The sequence below is a fragment of the Otolemur garnettii genome, unplaced genomic scaffold (genome assembly GCF_000181295.1).
Source record: "Otolemur garnettii isolate 467f Iridium unplaced genomic scaffold, OtoGar3 scaffold00067, whole genome shotgun sequence".
Lineage (NCBI taxonomy): Eukaryota > Metazoa > Chordata > Mammalia > Primates > Galagidae > Otolemur > Otolemur garnettii.
Window position 1 is genome coordinate 3,539,768 of NW_003852462.1, and position 21,113 is coordinate 3,560,880.

Below are 21,113 nucleotides of genomic sequence, written 5' to 3' on the forward strand. Positions count from 1 at the left end.
GGCCACGATGGCCACACATCTCTCCCTCCCTGCTCCTGGCCACGATGGCCACACATCTCTCCCTCCCTGCTCCTGGCCACGATGGCCACGTATCCCTGTTGCCACATACTTTCCCACTTTCCTGAGGTTCTGAGAAGGAAGGGACCACAGCAGGCAGGTGGCACAGTTGCCAGATGAGTGAGTGACTGCCCTGGTCTCTAATCAATGTTGCAGGAGCTTCTTAAAAGGCAGGCACTCTGAAATTAGGTCAATTGGGGCTTTAAAAATGTTAAAAGGACAGATCCACACAAGTGACTTCCAGCCCACGGTGAATGCCTAAACAGATGCAGCTTCTGTTTCATGGTGGATGTCCTAAAGCCACATGAGCCCAGGCATCTGCTCCTGGCCGACCTGGACAGTGGCCTTGAGCGCAGGGCTTGATGGATTGGCACTTGGCTCCTCTGGACTATCAGGAGCCTCTTGCACAGGGACTGGGCGTCTTACAGCCCTTTACTTGAATAGGACTTCTCTTACAGTGGGGACTGCCCATTAAAACATCCAACTCCCTCCAAAGAAAAAACACGCACCAGCCATTTCTATGAGGCCATCAGAGAACTGGAGGCCTCCAGGGAAGTGGAGAGCAGCACCTGGACACAGAGACACTGCCCAGTGCCCGCCACCCAGCTGTCACACTCCGCCTGGCAAGGATGCAAGAAAAAGCCGCAGCCCTGACCTTCAGGATCTCTCTGACGTTCACGCAGAATTTCTTTCTGAAAGTGAGACTGCATCATGGGTGGAGCCTACGTGGAGGACCGAGAGCCACGGCTGACCTTTCCTGTGAGGAGGAGACCTCACCCCCAAGTACCAGTGGACATGTGCTTTCCGAGGTCACACCAGACACTGCACACCCTCCACTCAGAGGAGCAAGGTCTGCAGCCCCTGGGCACCTACCACTCAATTCCTGCCACTCTGGAAGCCAACAGTGGTCTCTGTTCCCACCTCCCCACCCCCAGGGAGGCCTGATGGACGTTCCATGAAAGTGCTGGACACGGCCACCTGGCTGGCCCCCAGCCACACTTTCCTCAAGTGAAAACCAGGCTTATGCTACAGACAGAAGGTCCAAGGAAACTGTCAAAAGAGAAACCGTGAAAAAGTTTAGTGTATTTTGCTCGATAACTTAAAAAACAGATGTGAAATAATACCAGCATGAAACACTGCATAGCAAATAATACACGTGTTTATATAAAATCCAGTAAGAAAAACATAATTTTATCATTTGGGATAATTCATAAAACACATTTTGCTAAAAGCGAATCAAAACAAAGTTACAGAAGGAGATGACCCAGGCCTCGTGTGTGCCATGGGAAAGGCTGCGTCTGAGCCAGCACCACCACCAGAGTCAGGCACACACTGGCCTCGGTGGGTGTCAGTAACTCAACTGGACAGAGGCGTTTCACAGGGATGGGAGCTCTGCTCCCTCAGCCAAGTTCACAGGTCATCTGGGAGGTCCACTGAAGCCGTGGGAGGACAGGCCACAGAGCTAGTGCAGGCACGTGGGCAGAGGCAGCACCCCCCCTCACTGGTAGACGACCTTCACACAGAATGTCTCCTCGTTCTTGTCCTCATGGTCATTGATGTAAATGAGAATCTCCTCCTCCCCCACGCTCTGGCCAGGGGCAAACCGCAGGCCGATCGTGTAGGTCTCTCCTCCTCCGACCTGAAAATAAGTGTCAAAATCCCAACACCCACCCGGGCCTCTCTGCACCCTTGTGCGGCCACCTCTCCACACAGCCAGGCACATGTCCAGCAGGACAGTGGGTCACATGAGCTGACCAAGGACTGCAAGCCCTGGGGATGCACTTGTGGCCTGCCAAGGCCCCAGTGCCCAGAAGCAGGGTGCCATGTGTCTGATCCCCGAGGCATGCTCACTGTCTTATCTAACTTTTCCAGTGTCACGGTGAGAAGCCCTGGGCCACTGCTCTTCCCCACTCTCAGGAAAAGCATCACTAAATCTCTGGCAAATGAGGAAACATCAGGTCACCCAAGCATAGGAAGGCACTTGTCACCGTCCCAGGATTTTCTGAAGACTGTTCCTGACCCAAGGGATTCTCTCCTAAGGCAGCGCTGACCACCCTGCCCACAGTACCCGTCCACCAAGGCGCTGTTGCGCCAGCACCTGGGCCGCGGCCATACCTGGAAGGACTCCTCCCGGAACCGCAGCAGGTCGGGGCGGTCGCTATGCAGGTGGTACGTCCTCCGGGAGGGGTAGGGGTTGGTGTAGGTGATGAGCTTGTTGGTGCCTTTCTTTTCACCCACAAACAACGTGATCTCAAAGGCCTGTGGCGGGAAGGGACAGGGAGATGCTGTGGCCAGTCTTGCAGGAACAGCCACTGGCCTACTCTGCACTGTGGGTAGCCCGGGGCCCAGGGGACCTCCAAGGGGCTGGGAATAGAGAGTGCAATGTAAGCACTGCCCACCCCCACCCTACACAGAACCCTAGAGTAAGTGGCCTGAGGCACACAGCTCAGGCCACCCAACGCGGTACCTTGGTGACCCCCATCCCCTCGGCCTGCACTTGCCACACGTACAGACCTTGGAAATGAGCGGCTGGCGGCAGGAGAGGCACACGAGCCACGAGCACACCAGCTGGTGGCAGTCCACATCGACCAGGTTGAGGTGGACGAAGCGGCTGCCCGCCCTGAGGGGCCTCACGCTGACGTGCAGGTCCTGCAGCCCACGAGGTGCCAGCACAAAGACCCCTTTGGGGTCCGTCTTCAAGAACAAGAGTGGCCGGTCAGGGCAGAGCCATTCATAGGTGGCAAACAAGGAGCTCCCCGAGCACCTGCAGCCAGTTGATGAGAACCCAAGGCCACAGGCTCGCTCAGGGCCAGCCCAAATCTGGAGCCCCAAAGTCAGGGCTGCCTCATCCCCCTGCACAGCCACTGCTCCCCCAGGGCCACCTCAGCAGAGGGAGAAGGGAAACCAGCTCCAGTTTAAGACATGGGCCAGCTGGCCCTGACCAGAGCTGCCCTCACCTTCCAGGTGCGCACAGTGGCTTCACTAATTCCACAGTTCCCGTTATCATTTACCCTGCAGTAATTCTAAAAATCGGCCTTTGGGCTTATTTATATGTCACTCGCTCCCAATGACAAGTCTAATAAAAGGCGATTTTAATAAAGCCTTCAGTGAAAAGGCATCTGTAAGTCACTGGAGGGGCAGTGAAAGTTGCCACTGGGGGCAACCTCTGAGCCATGGGCCAGGGCCTGCTGTCCCATCTCCAGCTGGGGTAAAGGGAAGGCCCAGAGCAGCCCCAGAAAGGCCGTACCTTCAGCTCCTGGGGGTGTGAGGTGAAAGCTCTCACTTTCCTCACCGTCTGCATCCCCCGAAGGACAAGAGACAGACGGGTCAGCTGGCCGGTGACACAGGAGATGTCCACGCGTTGCAGTGAGTGTAGATAGACCTGCCATGTCTGCACAGGCGCCACCAGCCAGCGGTCCCTATGGCAGGACAGGAGCCATCTGCACGCACCCTTGACAGCAGCGCCAACCCGAGAGAGCAGGACAAGGGCTGCTGGAGGCCTCACGGGACCAGCCTTGGAGGGAGAGGTCCCAGGGCACAGCACCAGGCCCAGCTACCCTCGTCCTGGCCTCCCACCTTCCCACCTAAACCAGAAGCCCCTCAGGCTGGGCTGTGGCTCACATGTGACCTGCACCTGGGACACCGCCTCGCCCAAGGGTGCTCAGGAACTAAGTTCTGGGTGAACGGAAACTTGAGCTTTGGCCAAATGTGTGTCCTGGACGAGCCCCATCCCCAAACACGTGGTCAGGTCACACCCTACCCTGTTGTGAGGATTCTCAGAGGCCCGGGAGATACAGCTTCAGAGGACACAGTAAAGGAACATGCTTGTTCTAATGGGTGAGGGGTGGGGGCAATCTCATCCCAGTGCTCAGACATAAAGGACAGTGGCCAGCCACGTCCCAGTTCCTCAGGAGGGACACAGCCTGACCCCCTCGGTTCAGCTTGAAGATCCAGCAAGAAAACAATGCCAGGAGGCTGTGGGCCATGTCCAGCACTGCTATTTCCTCCCCTGGTAGGCACAGGATGGACGGCTGCCCGGGGGGCTGCATGCCTGAGAAGCCCGGGGAATCCCGCCTCAGACAAAGGCCCGAGGAGCAACTACTTGTGAGTATAGGAAGGACCTCAAACCCCCAGCTCCCACACTAGCACCCCTCAGCCCCTGGGGCCTGGGGCTTGCACACTTACGAATAGATGAAAACAAAGAAGTCTTTGACCTCCGGGCTGGGACCACTAGCCACCTTCAGAAACACATCTCGCGGTTCCTCGGGGCCCTGCCAAACAGACGTGGGCACATCAGGGCACACGGCGCCCTCCTCCTTGGCTCTGCCTGACCTCAGCCTGGCCCCCAAATCCAAGCCTGACCACAGCAGGTGGGAGCCAACCCCTACCCCAACGAATTTATTAATTTTCTCTGCTAGTCGGAATTCACTGTTCTGTTCACTGCAGAGGGGGAAATCATTAGCTTCTTGATTTTATATGGATCTCGATAATTACATTCTACAGGAGATTTTATCCAGTTTTCTAACTAGTCATAATACAATTATTGCCTTATCCTTTACACAATGGTAATTAATAAGTGCCTTAATTACCACTCACTTTATTCACTTTGCTTCATGCCTTTTTTAAATTTAAATTCAGATGATCAAGGAACTGATCTTCCAGTAGAAAAAATAAAAACACATTCATAAAGTTCTCACTAGTCTGTCACAATAGACCATTAGCACCTTGGAAAGAAACCACTTAATCAAAAACCCCAAATGAAGGGTCTCCCAAGAGAGCAGCTGGGGCAGGAGGATGCCAGGCTGGGGGGAGGGGACTTGCCAGAGGATCTGCCTGAGCTGGGACCACAACACAACCTACCACGTTCTGGGTCTCACAAATGACGTTTGGGTCACTACATCGCACGTGCACTGGGGGCTGCTCACCAGGCATTCCTGCCCGCGCACCTGGAACAGCGAAAATGTCAGGAAAAAGGCTTCACCACAGCCTGGGCCTGCGGTGCACACAGCCCTGCGTGTCACGTCATCTAGGACAGGCTGGGCCTGTCACAAGTGCTTAGCAAACACCTGCGGGGCAAACGGCCGCCGCCACTCTACTCAGGGTGGCACCAGTGTGCTGCGTACTCCTACAAGGACTCTGGCCCTCTACCCTGACACGGCACGTCTCCTGGTCCCGTCTTCAGGGAACCACCAGAGGGAACCTCCAGGAAGTGCTGTGGAGACCAACGCCCTCACTCTGCTCTAAAGGGCACCCGCTGGCAAGCTCAGTGGCCACTGAGGAGGGGAGTGTGCCCCAGGCACACCTCATAGGGACACATCTGGACCGCAGGAGCCGTGCTTTCTAGAACAGTCGAAGCAACCACCCACTGTGCACCTGTCACCTTGGAGGAAGCAGGAAGGCTGCCACTCCAAGTTGCAAAGCCCAGGGCAGAGTTACATGATGCCATCTGCCAAGCCTGGGGAGACGCCGTTTCCAAATAGTGGACCTGCAAAATGCCAGCCCCAGGGTCAGTAGGGGACCTGCCTGGAAGCGTGTGCCAGGGAGGCAGGCGGATGGCCTTCTTCAGGAACGTGAGCTCTGGGTGATAGAAGCGAAAGGTCTGGTCCACCACGTGGGGCTGGGGCTCCACGGTCAGGCAGAGCACAGCGATGGGCTTGCCGCCGCTCACTCGGAACAGGACCTGCGACAGAGCAGACCCTGCTGGGCGTCACAGCCAGCAGGAGGAGGGTGGGCAGCTCCATGTCCCTCCTAGACAGCAGGGGGATTTCCACTATCACAAGGACCTACCCACCCCTCAAACGAGAAGGGAAGCTCAGGCACCGTCAGAGAGGCAGGAGCAGAGTCTGCAGCAGCAGGTGCCCCTCGAGGGGGCTCCTGAGCAGGGCCGAGGCCAGCGCCCAGTGCCAGGTCCACACACAGGCAGGCTCCTGCTGCTTCTCTCAGTAAGACCCCCTCCCTGCATGCTGGAGACAGTCCTCCACCCCAACATCAAAACCTCATGCTGGTGACAGTCCTACATCCCAACATCATAACCTGCTTCGACCATAGTCCCACTCTCACACCCTGGATGTGCACGTACAGAAATCATTCCAGAAGGCTCTCCTGAGATTAACTCCACCAGGTCCTCAGGGTGGTACTGGGGTGGCCATGTTCACGGTCAAGCACATGAGCATGACCTCTTTGGGCCCACATGGTGAAAAGAGGCCATGCCTCCACCAAAAGACAACAATTTCCCTATTTTTAAAAAAGCTATTTATTAAAAAAAGTATTTGTCTAAAAATGCACTAATTTGGACATCTAATACAATGGGCAATCCTTATTTCATTAGACACACACACGCGTGCATGCATGTGCACACGTATGTGCCCAGAGACACACGTGCACAGGTGCACACGCGAGGGCAGAGTGGGGTGAGGCTGAGAGCAAACTGAGGTCACACTCAGCTCACCCAGCGTGGGCACACTTGGCTTGCATCGGCAGACCGTGGGAAATCCCCACAGTTCCCGTGACCGGTCTGTCCCCTTCTGCACCCTCACCTTGGCACACTTCGTGGGCAGTGCACTGGACTTCCATGGTGGTGCGGCATCTGTGCCCTTCTCAGAGCTCAGCTCGGCAGAGGCCTGTGAGGACCAGTCAGCACGCTCAGGTCAGGAGGTGGCGTTCTCGGCTGACCAGCACCCGTGCCTACGGGAGCCCCTGCTCACGGCCTTATTCACTCTCATGCCAACCCTCTGAGCAGTGACTGTCACCAGCCAGCTCATCAACCAAAGAGGAAGTTGAAGCTGTCATCAGCTAGGGAGTGGCAGGTCCCAGATTGGAACCGAGCTCTGCCTGAGGTCCCCCAACTGGTCTGTCCCCAAAGCCAGTGTGGAAACCCATGTGACTCCAGGAATCCCTCAGGCCCACCTCAGGTGAGGAACATCAGAGAGCTGGCTCAGAAGGTCAGTCAGGAGCTGAAACACCTGCGCCCCTGCCCAGTCTCAGACACAGGACAGCTCACACCTCCCCGACACCCACCCCCTGGGCTGCTATGAGAAGGGGCAGCAGCAGCAGCCTCAGGGTAGGAAACACCAAAAGATTCTGAGCCATTAGCTCCACTGAGGAGTAAGGAAGGCTTTGATGGAGTTAGTAAAGAGGACAAGGAGAGGACAGTCGGGACTGTGGACAGCCTCCAGGCAGGAGGCAGCTGTGGGGCCGAGCACAGTGTGGGGGGCCACGGACCTGATGATCAACAAGCAGAGAGGCCCGAAGGATGACCCAGCCCCTGGGGCGGGGGGGGGGGCGGGAGACACTGCCAAAAGCCCAAAAGGATCCGTAGTCCCCATGGTCATTTAGCTGAATGGCACCTGGCCATGTGTTCAGCCGTACCTGTGCTGAGGCCGGTAGCCCCATGGAGAAGCTCTGGAACTTGAAGGGGATGTGGGCGGTCTCCCGGGGGCGCAGGAAGAGCTGGGGAGCCATGCCGCTGCGCACGTGGAACATGTCCTCCTCCACCGGCGTGTGCAGGCCAGCAGCATCCTTCAGGTGCCTCCACTCTCGACTGTCCACGACGACGCTGGGGAGGGGGGAAGTCTTCCAGGAAGGGCCCCGGGAGGAGGCGGCCCCCAGAGGAGCAGGAGGTGCAGTGGCAGAGCTCTGGGGCAGACTGGCCAGCTCAGAGGCAGCCAGCTGTGCCGGGCTTAGATCTGCACTGGGACTGTGACAGGACAGCTACTGGGACCCACCTGAGCTCAGGGTTGTCAATCTCTACCGTCACTGTGTGCTGCGTGTTGTGGGGGTTCCTGAGGGCAAATTCAAAGAACTCGGCGGTACCCAGCGAGGCGTAGAGCGTGTGCTGCGTGGTGATGGCCAGGCTCAGAGCACTGGTGATGCTGTCGGCCTTGGCACGCTCCCGATAGGCAGCGATGACCTGCAGGTCCCGCAGGTGCTGGGCACGGACACTATGCTGAGCCTGCAAGATGGGCCACAGGGTGGACACGGTCCTGAGCACACCATCCTCATCAGGGACTCGATGTGCTGGCCCCTGCTACGGACCCCCACCGAGTACCAAATTTCCTCTGGAAAAATCACCAGAACTGCCCTGATCCTTGACCATGTGATCAGGGTGGGTTTGGTTGGTGGTAGACAGAGATCCACTGCCTGTGCCCTCCCTGTGGAGAGGGATGCAGCATCCAGCTACCCTCTGCCTGCAGGTGGCCGCGGACTGGGGGTTTGGTCTGCCTGACCCAAGTGCTCCCAAGAGGCTCTTCACAGCTGCAGGGTTGGTACCAGGCACAGTGGGAAACAGGCATCAGTGGCTTCAAACAAAAGAGACCAGCCCCCAAACTAAGCCTGCAGACAGGGCTCACCTGGCCAGGGCCCCAGCATGGTACCAGGAGCCTGTCTGCCACCAGAGCCCATGGGAGGGGACATGTTCCTGGCCTGCTGAGTCTCAGTTCCCTGACTGACCTCATGCTGGGGTCAGGGCGTGGACATCCCAGCATGGAGTGTGAACCACCCACACGCTGCCTCGGTGTGGCTTGGCGACCACCTCTGGTGCCCAGCGACCCAGTGGGCTCAGCCAGCACAGATGTGCCAAGCATGGAGACTGGCTTGTTTTTCCCATGGGCCTTACATTAAATGGGAGGCCCATCGCGCCTGCCTTGCACGATTTGAGGCCTCGTCCAGGCAGAGTCAGCTGGGCTACAGCTGCTCCGAGAACATGCCCTGACCTGGTACGGGGAAGCTGCAGTCTCAGGAGGCTGAGATGTCAGCAGGATGGGCGGGTGGCCTGCATGCTTTCAGACTGTAACTCTATTTTTTTTTTTTTTTGAGATGAGAGTCTTACTTTGTTGCCCTCAGTAGAGTGCTGTGGCATCATAGCTCACAGCAACCTCAAACTCTTGGGCTCAAGCAATTCTCTTGCCTCAGCCTCCTGAGGAGCTGGGACTACAAGTGCCCGCCACAGTGCTCGGCTATTTTTAGAGACAAGGTCTCACTCTGGCTCAGGCTGGTCTAGAACCCATGTGTCAGGCAATCCACCCACCTCAGCCTCCCAAGTGCTGGAATTACAGACATGAGCCACAACACTCAGCCCTAGACTGTAACTCTGAAGGTAAGGACAAGAGTGTGGGCTCTGCTGTAAATGACTCCGAATGTCACCTTTCCACTGCCCACAACCTGGGCCTTTCCTTTGCAGGGCGTTGGTGCTGAGCCTCTCCCCGCCCCCTGGAATTTGGAAATGGCAGATAGCCATGCTGACATGGAGGCCTCCCTCCACCAGCCTGTGACCATTAGAGCTTTTCAACACAGCAGAACCTCCGACAGGCTGTGCTGGACAATGGGCCAGCCGTGGGTCAGAATGCAACAGGCGGCTTCTCAACCTTGGGGTTCAAGTGCATATTGCTCTGCTCATGGCCTAGCTGAGGGGACAGGATCTGTTCTGCCCACCAGCGAAGTGATCCCAGGATGACACAATAGTAGGTTTTAGGGCTGTGGACACTTGAAGATGGGAGAGGAGCTGGCCTATTAGACTGGTAGTTCTAGGTGGGACCCCATAATGGCCACACCTTGGTTCCCTGTGAATTCAATGATCAAAGTGGTGGGGAGAAATGGCGCGAACCTAGGGTCTACGAGGGGGCACCTTCTTGTCCACTCCTGCCTCCTTCCATCCCACAGAGGACACTGAGCCAGCACCCCGGAGAAGGCAGAGTGACGGCTGGTTAGAAAGTTCTAGGCAGGAGCCAGACAGGCACAGCCCCACCCTCCCTCTCCTCTTCTGTGGGATCTACCTGCCTGGGGGGCAGCACCAAGTGCTCACATGGCCCCTGCTCAGGCCCTGGAGGGCAGCACCAAGCATGGCTACAGGCTGCAGGTTCAGTAACGAAGGTCCTGTCCTCAGCAGCCTGCACTGCCCACGCCCAGCAAGCGTGTCTGCAGACCAAGCTCAGTATCAGGCCCAGCCTCTACTATTAGCTTTATCAGCAGTCATCAGTAAAAGATAGGTGACATTTTAGTCCCCACTGGCCACACTCTTCCATTACATGCAGGGAAGGGTGAGGGGGTTCACAAGGCCCCTGTTCCAGAATCCATCCCTGACGCTAGTTCAGGGATGAACCCACTGCCCAGGGAGAGTGGGGAGGCCCATGAGCCACATGTTGAAATCCCTGGAAAGTGAAGCTCTCTGTGGCGTGAGATGCAGACACGAGGCTCAGGACTGGAGCCCCACTTTGCTCCCTGGAGCTGATGGGAGGTCACCACAGAGGCCTGAGAGCGGAGCCAGGACACAGAGGGCTGGAGTGGAGAACCAGTCCCTGGTGGCCACATGCAGCCCTGTGCGGGCACCCCCAGGGGCAGTGCAGATACCAAGGCTCCACGTGTCAGGACATCTGCTCACTCGTCGAGTGAGCCCTGGAGACCCTGCAGGCCAGCGCACATCAGGCTGTCACTTGCAACCCGTTCAAAGAGATGAACCTGCCAACCCTTTGAAGGCCACAGAGAGGGTGTCTCCCCACAGGCCAGCAGTCACACATGGTACTGCAACTGCAGGAGTCACTGTGGGCCAGCCAGTGCTCTGGACCTTGGATGCAGATTTAGCCGAGTGGCCTTCTGTTCACACCGGGCTGCCTCATGTAAGGGAACCTCAGAACATCTTTCTCGAGGCCCCCACGACCCGTGTCTCCTATAAACCCCTGGGTTACAGCAATTCTCTCCTCCCATTTCCTAGTTGCAAATACTGAAGGGTCTATTTAGATTTTAACTATCTAAATTGCCAAAAAAGGGAACGTTTCTAGTCAGAAAGATTACACTGACAACCCCAGATACATAAACCTTTCAGAGCTTGCATCCCCAAACCTGGGGGACTCAGAATCACCTGCAGAACTTCCTTAAAGACCCAGGCTCTGAGGGCCCCTCCCAAGCCAAGGAGCTCCAGGGGTGAAAACCAAGAATCGTCTCTGATTAAAAGCTCTCTAGATAATTCTGACTTGAAAATCTCGCCTGGTGGCTGGAAAAGTCCAATTCTCTTAACATTCTGCAACCACTGGAGGCAGCTGAGCGAGCCCATCAGGGAGGGGGGTGTGGACGGCAGGCCTCACCAGTGTGCTCGCCTGGTGCCAGCCGCGTTCTCCGCTGGCCTCCTGCAGCCTCACTGACCGCATCCGCTCCAGCTTGCGCCTGCGGACGGCGTCCAGCTCGCGGCCAGCGCCCGGGGGCCCCTTGCTCCCCCGGCTGTGGGTCAGCAGCATGGCCGCCAGCTCACTGTCCACATCAGCCAGCTTCTGCGCTTGGACCACGTTTTTCCCACCTGAAAGGGTCAGAGAAAGCATCAGGGTGGCCGTGCAGCATGTCCCTCCACGGGCGGCCAGGCCTGGCCTCCCAGAACCTCCTTATCCAGGGAGGGCTCAAAGAGTGTGTCTGTTCCAACCTGTGAGGCTCTGAGATGTAGCTAAAGACGACCACTTTACGACCTGGTCTCTAAGGCATCCCTCCTTTCACCAGCCTCTAAAGGAAGAGGAATTCTGACTCTGGTGCTTAGAGACAAAGTTGCCATTGGGCAATTTCCTAGGGGAAAGAGTTCACACTGGAGGACTTTAAAGGGCCCACTGACACCCCAAGGACCGCCAGCCTCGCTCACAGGCAGCCCCTGCATGGGTACCATCCTGAGCCCTCAGACGCCTTGTCATAGTAGGTCCTCAAACTCACCCTGTGCAGGGGCATCACACCCTGGAACAGGACCAGGAGTCAGGGGCCCTCGGGGACTGCACCATGGGCCAGACAGAGGCCTGCAGCTTGTCAGGGGCAGGAGGAGCTGAGAGCAGGCCTGGCCCAGGCTCCTGTCTCAACCCTGTGCCCAGGCACCCTGCACTGCCTGGCTTTGGGGCAGCCTGTCCACTTTGGGGAAGGCTCTACTCAAACCCTGGACACACAGTGAAAGCCGTTCAGCAAAGAGAAGACAAAAAGAGCCCAACACTGCAGGCGTAAGAGTAGCCACCCCTGGACAGGCTACCAGTGGGCACTGTGCTCTGTGACGAGGCCCCATCACCACTGACACAGGTTCCTGGATAGTCGCTAAAGCTGGCACAGGCAGGGCAGGTCTGGGGCACTCGATGGAGGGCCAGGGTTTCTTCCTGGCTCTTGTGAAACTAATGCCAGCCTGAGCTCCCAATCTGCTGTCCACAGGCGCCGGTGGCCCCTAGGGAGGCACCCCATGCTGAGGTCCAGGGGTTGGTCTCCCCCTCTTGCCCACCTCTTCCTCATCTCAAGTGAACAAGTGCTATTTCCAGGTTCCTCACCAACATTCCATCTTAAAGCCACTTAATTGCTTTTCCTATGCCACAAGTTGGCCTTCAATGGCTCCCCCAAAGAACACTTCACATTGTCTCTGGGGCACAGGCATGCAGGAGACCCAGCCTGGAATCAGGTCTGAGCTGCCTGCGGCCACAGCCCCACATGGGCAGGCCAGGGGGTTGCAGTGAGCTGGGTGTTCAAACTCATCACCCCAATAAATGTTGCTCTTGGTTCCAACAATACCGGAAATGAAGTTTAGAGTGACCATGGGGGACCACACTTGGGGAGAGGAAGGAAGCACCAAGAACCTTGTTAAAATTTGGTGCAACTTCCTAACTCCAGAACTTCACCCTCTGGGTGAGACCTGGGCTTTCCAGTGACACCTCCTGCCGTGGTTCTGATCACAGGGACTGAGGGAACTGACCTCAGGAGTTCTTGATCATCTCATTAAACCCTTACTGGTTCCATCTCCAGGGCTGAAGGTTGAGCCTTGAGCTGCTGGGTCCCAAGGCCAAGGTTCCATGACCGACCAGCCCCTGTTCCCAGAGTGCGGGGGCCTCCCGCTCTGTAGCTGCCCTCCATGTGCCCTCCACGTGCCTTCCACCTGCCTCCAGCTGGGAACAAGGATGCACTGACTCCAAACAGGGAATCCAACTCAAAGCCAGTCCACATGCTCAATCACATCTGGCCAAGTCCCCTGACCTCTCTTGGCCTCAGTTTCTTCAATATTAAAATGAGAAATCCAGCCTGGAGTAGATTCTTGCCTTGCTTGTATCACGGATCCTGGACAACAGACCCCTCAAGCATCGCAGGCCTCTCCTAGAATGCACAAAGTACGGCCTAGAGTTCCAGGACATTTGTGGGATCCTGGAGGCCTTGCAAAATGGAACCCAAAAGCCCTCCCACCTCATCCCTGCCACCAGCTTTAACAGGCCACGGCTCTGGACCTCTCCTAGAGAACCTGTTCTGGGCCATCACAGTCAGGATCCACCAACACAGGAAAGCCCACAGCAGTTCTGAGTCCACACGGGACCATCTGCAAGACCTGGGGAAGCAGCTGAAAGACCACTGCCCACCTGGCAGGTCTCTTATATTAGGTCTATGAGGTCTTAAATTGTAAGGGGTGGAAACAACTTCAGAGTTCCCTGCTGTGAAAGATACTTTCACTAAACCCAGGTCTTTCTTCCCAAGCTCCAGAATTGGCTTGTTTCTCCTATTAGTACCATGAAAAATTTCAAGTTCATTGTTAAAAAAAAAAGTCCATGCTCGTCCTGACCTTTGCTGCTCTGCTCTTCCCTTGCAGATCAGCAGCTAACCAGGCACAGATGCCACTCGCAGGATCACCACTACTCTGTGGAACAGCACAGCTGGCCTGCAGAGCCCAGCCTAGAGGGCACTAGATCCACTAGGTGGTGGATTGGTGAGGCCTATGGGTCCCCGGGAGCGCGTGTCTCCTGGGGACAAAGGTGGGGTCTTCCAGCTTCCTGACAGACATGTCTCTCTCTAGATGGTTCTGGGCTAAGGATGAGAAGGGAGCTTGGCAGGTGTCTGAGCTGCTCTAAGTGGGTGCACTCCCCAGACCTGACGGAGCACCACAGCTGGCCCTCCACACACAGGCCCACCGACACACCCAGACATGCACACACCTTTCCACCTCGCTCCTCCTCCCCCAAGACCACCTCCCACTCACAACCCACCCGCACGTGGGGCCAAGAGTCTCGACTCACGTCTTGAGATTCCACTGGTGAGGAGGCTGCCTCCGGGGAAGCGGCTGGTCCCGTCATTTGAGATGACACGTGATCTGGATGGTGGCAAGGAGCCAGAATTTCTCACTTTCTGTTCACACAAGTGACCTAAATGAAAAACACCCCTGGCATGAGGTACTAACCAAGTCATCAAGTCAGAGTCTGATGAAACAGACAGGTCACCATGTAAGGAGCCCACCACACCCTCCAACGTGCCAACGTCCCCACACACCCGCCTCTCTCTGGTCTGAATTTTCCTGCAGGTAAGAGAGGAAAGGTGGGAGGTTATTTTTCCCTGAACTCTTTCATCTTGTGGTTTTTTATTCTCTTGCCCTCACAGTGGCCTCTGATTTCTCATGATGAAGCAAGCACACGGCCCTCAAGGTCACCTCCACACAGGCCTCACTTCCGGAGCTGCCAATCGCAAGGAGCGTGCGTTCACAACTCACCTGGCCTTCTGAAGGCTGCCCTGTTCACAGAAAGCCCTGTGTACACTCATGCGTGCAAACGTGGGACCGCACCTACAACTCAGGGCGGAAGATCCTCCACAAACCAGAACCTGCTTCCCTAAGAGAAGCTTCTGGAGAGCAGCACAAGGCCCCAGGCTTCACACGTCCACGGGGAGACACGTGGCCACGAGCAGAGCCTGCAAATGGGAGCGTCCAGGGTGCAGTGCTCACCCAGGGCAGGATCTCCTGCAAAGTCAGGACCCGAATCCCTGCCTCAACTCTCAGGGGGGAGGCAGAGCACGGCTAATGAAGTCTCCAATGTGCTACCCAAGTCACACACAGAAGGCCAGTGCTCCTCATTTCCCCAATGCCAATGAGACAGTGGTGCCCCTGCAGGCCTGGGGCACCCTGCAACCTTCCTGGGAGTGTTAGAAGTGGAAGCCCCTCCCCTGGGCGTTCCACCTCTCTGTGACCCCTGACTCCGACCTTCCCTCAGCCCTAGGGTCGGCAGGGGGCCTCTCCCACCTGGCTGGCCCCTCGTCCAGCCCCTGCAGAGCCACCTACTGCTCTGCGTTCCTTCCCCTCTCGCCTGCCAGGAGCTGCTGTTTTTAAGGGCAAGCTCCGTGCTGGGTGCAAGGCACACCAGGTGCCACAGGGGTGAGCCACAACCCCTGTCCAGCCCGGTTCTCCTGGCAACAAAGCTGGAGTTCTCACCACCTGCTGCCCACCAGGCACGTCTCTCTCTAGAATAGGTCTGAACAGGTCAGAAAGGAGCGCTCCTCCTTCGGAGATACTCAGCAGGCCCTGAGCTGCTCTAAGTGAGGGTACCCTGTGCACCGAGGAGATGGCAGCCTGGATCTCGGAAAGGAGCTGCAAACTGGATATAGAACTGTAGCTGGTGATGCCCAAGGCATCGATTCAAGAGATGACCATCCCACCCAAAGACGGTGGGGGGCAAGACCCCAATCTAGGGGTGGAGAAAGGGAGACTTAGAGACTGCAGACAGACAGAGACCAATCTCCAGAGGAGCTCACCTAGCAGGTGGGCTCAAAGCCCACGCCACAGCAGTGAAGACCTACACCCTCATAATTAAGTTCCTGTGGTCCTCTTAGGGATTGTCACAGATGCCAGCCCCTGCTGGACTGGCCTCTCCCACCTTGTCCAGGCCAGCTGCCCTCAGCCACCTGCTCAGGCTGCTGTCTCCATCACAGGCCTTTTCAAATCCGAAGCTCAGACACAACTGTGCCGAGGCGCCGGCATGCTCATTGTCTCCTCCAGGCCTCTGCACAAGCACAGATGTGGAATTCCGCTGCTCAGAGCAGTCCCCACAGCCAACTTCAAGTTCACAGAGTGCTCTAACATGGGGTCAGCCACCCACTTGACATGCTGGGAAGTCTGCCTGGAGGCCAGGTTCAGCCAGCAAAGAAAAAGTTGGTGTCCAAAAGGAATTCCCACAGATGTCCTGAGAAGGGCCACCTCCCTTCACCCCTAGTAGCAACCGGAAAGGCCAGTAATGCGCTTGTCCAGGTATCTCTTTGCAGGGAAATTTCATTCCAGCCAATGCTCTCCCACACCTCGGGGAAGCCTGGAATCTTCTGTAGCTTTCTCAACCACCTTCAGCTGATAGAGGTTCCCTGAGTCACAGATGAGATGGCCTTTGTCCCACGTGGGACTAAATGTGCGTTGGCCTTATGTAAGGTGATACTCGCCACACTGACAGCACAGGGCCCACAGAAGCTGCTGCCAGGTCAGGGTGGCCCAGACAGCACGAGAGGGCAGGCAGCCATCATCCTTTGAGCTCAGGCTCTCAGTAGGGGGGCTAAAGATGACAGCTGTAGTAAGTGGGACCTCCAGGATTCTGCATGTCACCTTCTGGACAAGGGACACTGCTGGGCTTCAGTCCACTTTCTCTTAGGACACACGAGAGTGGTGGAGCTGGTTTATGCCTTACTTCTTCATGCTCAGGTGAGAAGGGTCGGGCAGTACAGACATTGTGCACAGTCTGCCTGGGGCACATTTTCTTCCCCTTCAGAAAAGAGGTTACACTGGGACCAGCACATTTGCTGCAGGGGCAGAAATTCCCTCTAGACACGCAGGGCTCCTGAGGCACCTGGGGCATGGCATGCCACCCCTAAGTGACGCACATCCAGTCATCAGTCAAAGCCCGTCACCACCTGCTTCTCTTTGAAGTGTGTGGTTGGCTGACGTCTGTCCCGAGAACACAGATGACTGACTTGTGAGGCCGTCTGCCCTGACACTGCCTCTCCCAGGGAGGCCCCTCCAGGATGCTGCGGAACACAGGTGACAACCGGCTCTGGCTGAACCCCCGTCCTATTTCACAACCATGATCATTGCGATAAGAGAAAACAATGCGGCCTCACTATCACTTTCTAGCAGAAGCTCCTGCAAGACAGCACAGAGGAGGCTGATCTGGCAGGAGAAGCCACCAAGCATGGAGGGGTCCTCTCCCCATTACAAGAGCAAGGAGGCCTGGGTGGAGCTGGTGGCCACCGGTGGCCCTGTCTGTGGCACAGGTTCCACCACGCTCTGTCACCCTGCAGGCTTCTACAGCCATCACCCCAGCTGCTCACAGACAGATGCCTGCAGCTCCTCAGAGTAACCAGCTTTATGAAGAAATAAAAATCATAACATGTTTTTCCCTAAAAAATGCAAACCTTACAGCAGAGCCCCCGGCCTGCTGCACTGGTGGCAGAGGGCTGTGCATCCGCCTTTGTTCAGACCTCTCCTTCTCCCGCGGGCGCCCAGTCCCCGGCTGCCTCCACGACGCCCTCTCCTGCAAGCTTATCTCCCTCTTGCAGGCAAAGTATGAAAATGACAATTTGAGATAACATATAATGGAGCCAATCTTTCTTCTGAAGATAAGATTTTAAAACCTGGAGTCACTGCACAATTGTGGGCTGGTGAATTAAATATAAAAACAACCAACACAGTCTCCGAGGCAGAAGGCTTCCTGCAACTCCCTCCGTCGTGGGTCCCTCCGTCGTAGGGGCCTCTGAATAATGTCTGCTTCTCACATGTGGCTCATCTATTTCTCCAGAACCTAATTGAGTTCTGCTGTTTCCATATTGTCTGTTTTCCAGGCTGCCTCGGATTTTACATTTGTAAACAAGCAGCCAGAAACCTCCAACCAGACTTAATGAGCTGTGTGTCCGCTCCCTCCTCTGCCGCCGCACAGCACGGCCAGCCCCTGTGCTGCCACCACGGAGGGATGTGGCCCATGAGGCTCCAGGACTTAAAATCAGGCTGGGTTTTGAGGAATGGAAAATTCCCTCATAAAATGACAGAGCTTTTGAGCCCCATCCCCATAGACACAGCCCCAGAAGTCTCAAGCAGCTTAGTTTTAATGTATTTTCAATTCTGCCCAGAAAAATCCAGAGCCTTCCAATGTACCCTCCAGGAAGAGGCAGGGGGGTTACGACTAGCACTCGGGGTCCCACAGTGTCCCTGCCTACCAGGCCCTCAGCGGCCTCATCCTGTCAGAGCCCTCTGTGGAAGCCTCTGGAATGTCCCAGCATGACTCCCCTGGCCACCCGGTTCACACATCCTACCCATCACTGGTGCAGCATGTGGGCTGGGGACAGGGACTCAGCTCTGTCACTCTGATGAGCAGCCCTGGGGACGCCTCTGACACAAGGTCATGATGCTGGGCCAAAAGGAAACCCATTCTCCATCCTCCCCTGAGCGGCAGGAGAGCTCAGGAACACTCCTCTTTTCTCCCTTCCATGGAGAAACAGTTCTGTGGGCTGCTGCGCAGAGTGAAAACCCCTCCTGGAGCCTCATCACTCTTTTTGAGGAATGTCACCAAGATGCCCCGGGGACAGCCTCAAAAAACAAAACGGAACACAGGCGAGCCTGGTGACTCCTGACCTCGAATCTCATCAGAAAGGAGGACTGAACAGCTGGCCCCCAGACAGACTCGTGGCCGGGCCAGGCGTTTAGCAGCAGAGCTAATAGGACCTGCTGACCCCCAGAGCATGTGGCACCCACAACACGGCACCCATGATGCAGCCATTGCCCTGAGGGAGCCTCCCTGTAGTGGGGAGATGAGAGGTGACTAGAGAAACATGCAGAGACAGACACGGCCGCGGGACTCTTACCCACATTGGCCAAGGTCAGGTACAGCTGGCCCTTCACCACCGAGCGGACACCGATGGGCTTGACGCTGCCAAACCCGGTCACGTCTCCACTCACCGCCGCGTTGTCCCACTCATACTCGGTCATCACAACCTCGAGCTCCTGCGAGACCTGCACGGCTGGCCGCCCCTGGCGGAGGAGATGCTGTGGAGGAGAAAGACACACTCAGGGCTGGGCCCACTTCCAGGCGGCCCCACGGGTGGAAGCCGCTCCCCAGCCCACTGAGGAAGGCCACATCAGAGTGGACAGACGAGCCAGACCACTCCTACAGGCAGGAGTCCTCATCATCGGGGTCTTTTTGCGATTCTTAGAAGTACAACCCAAGTTACCCAATGAATAAACCACCAGGCCCGGGGGATAAGCAAAGGGGCCTGGCAGCCAGCCAGGCGGAGCCTCCACTGGGCAGCAGCACGACGGGGAAGGAGGACGACAGAACAACACAAGCCAGGCTCACGCTCCAGGGCGGGAACCCTCCAGGAGAGGGGCCTGTGGACAGAGAGCGCTAGGGAGGCAGGCAGGGCCCCAGGCACAGAGACCCCCAGAGCCAGGGACAAAGGCTTCCGGGTGGCCCATGGGTCCAGAGAGGTCCGGGGACATACAGGGCAAGCTGGATGCTAGACTGAAGCCAGGCCCTGAGGGTCTCTGTGCTGGGCCATGGCTGGGCAGGGCAGCAGGAGCAGAAAGCCACATCTGGGACAGGGCCCGTAGGACCTTCCTGCCCATCACGGTGAAGGGACAGGGCCCATAGGACCTTCCTGCCCATCACGGTGAAGGGACAGGGCCCGTAGGACCTTCCTGCCCATCACGGTGAAGGGACAGGGCCCGTAGGACCTTACTGCCCATCATGGTGAAGGGACAGGGCCCGTAGGACCTTCCTGCCCATCAGGGTGAATCCCTTAGTGCTCTGTCCAAACCCAAACACTATGGGGAACACCTGGGGTGATGCTGGAAGCACAGACACTTCCTCACTGCGTGGCCTTGGGGAAACAAAACACATGTGTCTCTGAGCTAGAGCCTCTCCACACAGCAAGGGCGCAGGGCCAACTGAGGTCCTGGCTTTGGGAGTCCCCACACTTCTCCTCCAGCAGGGAGGATGCCTGTGGCTCAGTGAGTAGGGCACCGGCCTCATATACCAAGGGTGGCAGGTTCAAACCCGGCCCCACCAAACTGCAACAAAAAATAGCCGGGCATTGCAGCAGGTGCCTGTAGTCCCAGCTACTTGGGAGGCTCAGGCAAGAGAATCACCTAAGCCAAGAGCTGGAGGTTGCTATGAGCTGTGACGCCACGGCACTCTACCGAGGGCGACAAAGTGAGACTCTGTCTCTAAAAAAAACCATTGGAAAAGCACAACTCCCAGGCTCTCGTGCCGTCATTCATACCACCCTGAAGGCCACCTCTGATTGAAAGGCCCTCCTGGCACCTGGCAGCTGCCCTCGGGAAATCACATCACCATGTTCAAAGGATCAGAAGGCAACATTACCAGGGTTTGATTACTGAGTTTGGATCCTAAAAGTTCACTGAGCAAACACCTGGCATTATAGAATTCAGACTCGGTGAAAAATCTTATCCTTTCAGCAAGCAGAGAAGGCGCCACTGCTTTGAGTCCAGCACTGGAGAGGGACGGCCACTACCGGGCAGACAGACCTCGGGACGGTGGCTGGCCTCAAGGGTGCCATGGCGTCCTAACCGCACGCCTGTCCCGCAGGACAGCCCTACCTTCATCTGGACAGCGGCAGACCCAAGGAGAAGCAAGGAGTCCCCATCCCAGACATCCATCTGCAGCGTCTGCGCGGCCAGGTAGCGGAGGAACCAGTGCCGCTCGCCGGGCTTCAGGAAGGCGGCGTCTACCATGTACCTCAGCTGGAGGCCGGGGGAGCCTGCAGGAGGCCCCGCAGGAGCCGAGAGTAAGCGGAGGCATTTGTCATCTTTACACGTGGAAGAGATTTCTGCCCTGCTCATGATTACTAATTTCTGCTTCTGTCACAGCCACAGTTAAGAAACATATTAATCAAAATCATCATAAAATATCCAAATTAACAAAACCAAGAGTCATATTCAGAAGACTACATTTCTTTCCCATATATATTATAAACTCCTCCCAAAATAAGATTTATGGCTCTTGGCAAGTCCTAGCAAAACAGTCTGTGATGGATGAGGGGACAATGCCCCAGCGAGGCCCTGGGAGTTTATTATTCTAGGCACACGGGTCTCAGGGAAAATGCAGCCTGCAGCTGCTGTAACTCTGAGGTGCTCACACACGGAGGCAGGGCTCCAGCTGAGATGGCTCAGCGCACACTGCACAGGGGGCCAGGGTCGCCCCTCAGCCGGCCCTGGATCCCACAGGCTCCTCTCCCTGGGGCCTGCCCCTGGCCACCGGGCTGACTAGGAGACAGGAACTGGCCCACCACCCCGCCGTCACCTTCCTGAAGTGGCTTTATTA

The 21,113-nt window shown here is 56.7% G+C and overlaps 1 protein-coding gene across 1 annotated transcript in view; it reads right to left on the minus strand.

Moving 5' to 3' along the window:
- Positions 1-1,239: 1,239 nt before the first annotated feature.
- Positions 1,240-21,113, minus strand: part of NPHP4 (nephrocystin 4) — an 86,428-nt gene continuing 66,554 nt past the window's right edge. The window contains exons 16-29 of the mRNA XM_012807295.2: positions 20,390-20,550; positions 18,637-18,817; positions 14,052-14,177; positions 11,133-11,341; positions 7,782-8,008; positions 7,426-7,612; positions 6,594-6,677; positions 5,581-5,737; positions 4,918-5,003; positions 4,243-4,328; positions 3,305-3,476; positions 2,572-2,751; positions 2,173-2,316; positions 1,240-1,696 (exon numbers count right to left, since the gene is read on the minus strand). Coding sequence (XP_012662749.2) covers positions 1,556-1,696; positions 2,173-2,316; positions 2,572-2,751; positions 3,305-3,476; positions 4,243-4,328; positions 4,918-5,003; positions 5,581-5,737; positions 6,594-6,677; positions 7,426-7,612; positions 7,782-8,008; positions 11,133-11,341; positions 14,052-14,177; positions 18,637-18,817; positions 20,390-20,550 — 2,141 coding nt within the window. The 3' untranslated portion in view covers positions 1,240-1,555. The remainder of the gene's footprint in view (positions 1,697-2,172; positions 2,317-2,571; positions 2,752-3,304; positions 3,477-4,242; positions 4,329-4,917; positions 5,004-5,580; positions 5,738-6,593; positions 6,678-7,425; positions 7,613-7,781; positions 8,009-11,132; positions 11,342-14,051; positions 14,178-18,636; positions 18,818-20,389; positions 20,551-21,113) is intronic.